This window comes from Triticum urartu, chromosome 1 (assembly GCF_003073215.2).
Source record: "Triticum urartu cultivar G1812 chromosome 1, Tu2.1, whole genome shotgun sequence".
Lineage (NCBI taxonomy): Eukaryota > Viridiplantae > Streptophyta > Magnoliopsida > Poales > Poaceae > Triticum > Triticum urartu.
The window spans coordinates 526,792,803-526,795,687 of NC_053022.1; the positions used below are offsets into that span (position 1 = coordinate 526,792,803).

Sequence of the window (2,885 nt, forward strand, 5' to 3'; positions counted from 1 at the left end):
TGCCCTGACAGGCAGCCGGCTGCTCAGGCAACAATCTCAGCCTCAGGCCTTCTAAATCGGACGCCCGAAAGATCGCTACCTATCCTAAATCGGACTCCTGAGAGATCGCTACCTGAGACAGGCAGCTTCTTCACGGAGGGAACCAAACAGGCCCTCAATGTCTAGCCAACTTATGGCAGATCAGGTGGTAGTTGCGCCATGTACTAAACTGTGTCTCATATATAGTATTAGTTGACTGTAATCCTATAGTTGATGAATAAAACTTGCTATTTTTCTAAAAAACACAAGAGAAGCACAATACAAAATAGTTTTCCTAAGTCAATTGAGTTCTCATGAGTCCAAAATTGTTGGACTTTTATTAGTAAAAAACACAGATGGTGACTAAAACCTGCCGCGGATAAGACTACATACATATCACATAGGAGGCGAATGCCATGCGTATGATACTACAAAGAGATAATGTGAAGCCTAGTCTGAGCATGAGATTATGAAGAGATAGTGTGAAGCCTAATCGGAGCACCATGCATGGGACGCAACATCATCACGCTATGCGGCGTATGGGTGTATGACGGTGTGAGCTCAAACTCAAAGCGTTGAAGGATCATGCACAATGCCATCTTGGCCTCAAGCAACGCGAAGTTCTGGCCGATACAGATCCGTGGCCCCCAACCGAATGGGAAAAATGCGCCCGGGTCCTTGGACGCCTTGGAGATCCCCTCGGCAAACCTATCCGGGTTGAATTGGTGCACATCTTCTCCCCAAATGTCCGTGTCGTGGTGGATGTACAACACTGGCATCTCAAACATCACACCGGCTGGGTACGTGATGCCCCCAATCTCAATCTTCTTATATGTTTTCCGGGTGAATACAGTAGCCGGTGGGTACAACCGAAGAACTTCATATAGAATCATTGTCACCTGCACATCATGTTAATAAGACATTGTACTTCTAGTTGTTTGTAGCAAATTAAGTAACTTCAAATTGGTACTCACAATTTTGAGCCGATTAACACCCTCATACTCGAGTTTGTGTTTTCCAAATAGGCCAAGAACCTCCTCCCTTGCACGGTCCTGCCACTCCGGGTGCATGCTAAGTACAATCATTGTCCATGTAAGCAATATTAATGTTGTCTCCATTCCTGCAAAATAGAACAACTTGCACTCCTCCATGACTTCATCTGATGACATTCCTAGGGTGGATTGGCCATTTTCATCTGTGTCTGTCATGTTAGACTCTAGTAATAAGCCGAGTAAGTCATCTTTTGTGCTTTCTCCTTCCTGAATAGCTTGCATCCTTTTTGCAATTATGCCCCGCAAGATGGACTCAATCTCGTTGTTAATTTGATGCATCCTTCGGTTATTTTTGGTAGGAAAGGACCTGAAAAATAAGGTTGTAAGGGAAAAGAATATCGCTCTGCTTAGGTAAATACTCCACCCGTCTCATAATATAAAAGCGTTTTGCAAGTTACATAACTTGCAAAACACTCTTATATTGTTGGACGGAGGAAGTAGATTATAGTAGTTGAGTAAATTTTACTGTTAAATGATTGCAGTATTACTACTTTTCATTTCACATATTTTGGTACACAGAGTCTAATGAAGTGCTAATGAACTTCAATTAGTAGTACCAGTCTACCAGCAAGTAGTTAGAAAAGAAAAGAAGTAGCAACTCACATGTAACCGGGAATCATAATCTTGCTGATCGCTGCCATGAATCGCCCAATTTGCTCAGTCTGCAGCTGAAAAATCCTTCTCCCTTCCAGGTAACTGCTGCCGAACGCCGTCTGCGAGATGACATCTCCGGTCAGGCTCTGGAGCTCCGGGCAGACATCCACCTCCCAGGAGCCGTCAGGCCCAAGGGACCGTTCCCACCGGCCAACGAGCTCCTCACAGCACGCAGTGAACGCCGGCAACATGAGCTGCAAATTAACCAAGCTCAGCAGCCCAGCCATGGATATCAAGAAGCACATAGACAGTGTGGAACAACAACTGCGTGAAGGTGAGTGAGACATACACACCTTGAGCTTCTCGGCATGGAAGGCGGGGTTGAGGATCCTCCGGTGCTTGGCCCACCTGTCGCCCTCGTAGTTCCCCACCCCGTCGGCGAGCAGCCTGGTGAGCGCCGGGAACTTGAACTTCTCGACGTCGCGGGCGAGCTTGCTGGACATCACCTCCCGGACCAGGGCAGGGTCGGTGATGCTCACCTTGGGGACGGGACCGAACCAGGAGATGCACGGCGTGCCGTGCTCCTGGATGGTGCTGTAGAGGAACGGCATGGCGCGGGGGCCGACGTTGTGGCAGCGCGGCGGCATCGGCGGCCCCGACGACGCCGCCTTGGTCTGCCGGGCGTAGTCGTTGACGTCGCCGAGGAGGAAGCGGTACCGCGTGCCGGGGAGGCCCTGCGCGCGGAGCGCCCGCTCCAGCCGCCTCGGCCGCCACCACAGCTGGTCGAGCAGCCGGGCGGCTTGCCAGAGGAGCACGGCGGCCACGAGGCCGCCGCAGATCCATGACAGTACTGAGAGTGCAGCCGGACTACTCATCCACGGTCCTGGATCCATTACTCTGCTCCTCACTCGTCAGAGGAGCTAGTGGTGGGTGAGAAGAAGGTGATGTTTACAGGATAGCGAAGTGCAGGACTGGATTGGTGATGTTTTTGGTCAGAATTCTGGATATATAGAGGTCTCACTGGACAGTGAGGTCTCAAGTGTCCATTTGTTTAAGGTTTCTTGCACCACGGTTGATGGTGCGCCATGGCGATATGTCGGTCAAAGAAAGCCACAAATGTCAATGGCTTGGTTCCAAAGGAGTAGGGATCTTGGCAAATTCCATTTGGGATCTTGGTGGATAAATTAAAGGGGACGAAGGAGGATGGCCCCCCACGCACCA

At 49.9% G+C, this 2,885-nt stretch overlaps 1 protein-coding gene across 1 annotated transcript; it reads right to left on the reverse strand.

The window, feature by feature from the left end:
- Positions 1 to 322: 322 nt before the first annotated feature.
- LOC125525793 (cytochrome P450 72A15-like) lies at positions 323 to 2,655 on the reverse strand. Its single transcript, XM_048690806.1, has 4 exons — positions 2,018 to 2,655; positions 1,674 to 1,918; positions 993 to 1,377; positions 323 to 917 (listed from the first exon to the last, which is right to left on the reverse strand). The coding sequence occupies exons 1-4, from the start codon at positions 2,555 to 2,557 to the stop codon at positions 486 to 488; spliced, it is 1,602 nt and encodes a 533-aa protein (XP_048546763.1). The 5' UTR covers positions 2,558 to 2,655; the 3' UTR covers positions 323 to 485.
- Positions 2,656 to 2,885: the final 230 nt, after the last annotated feature.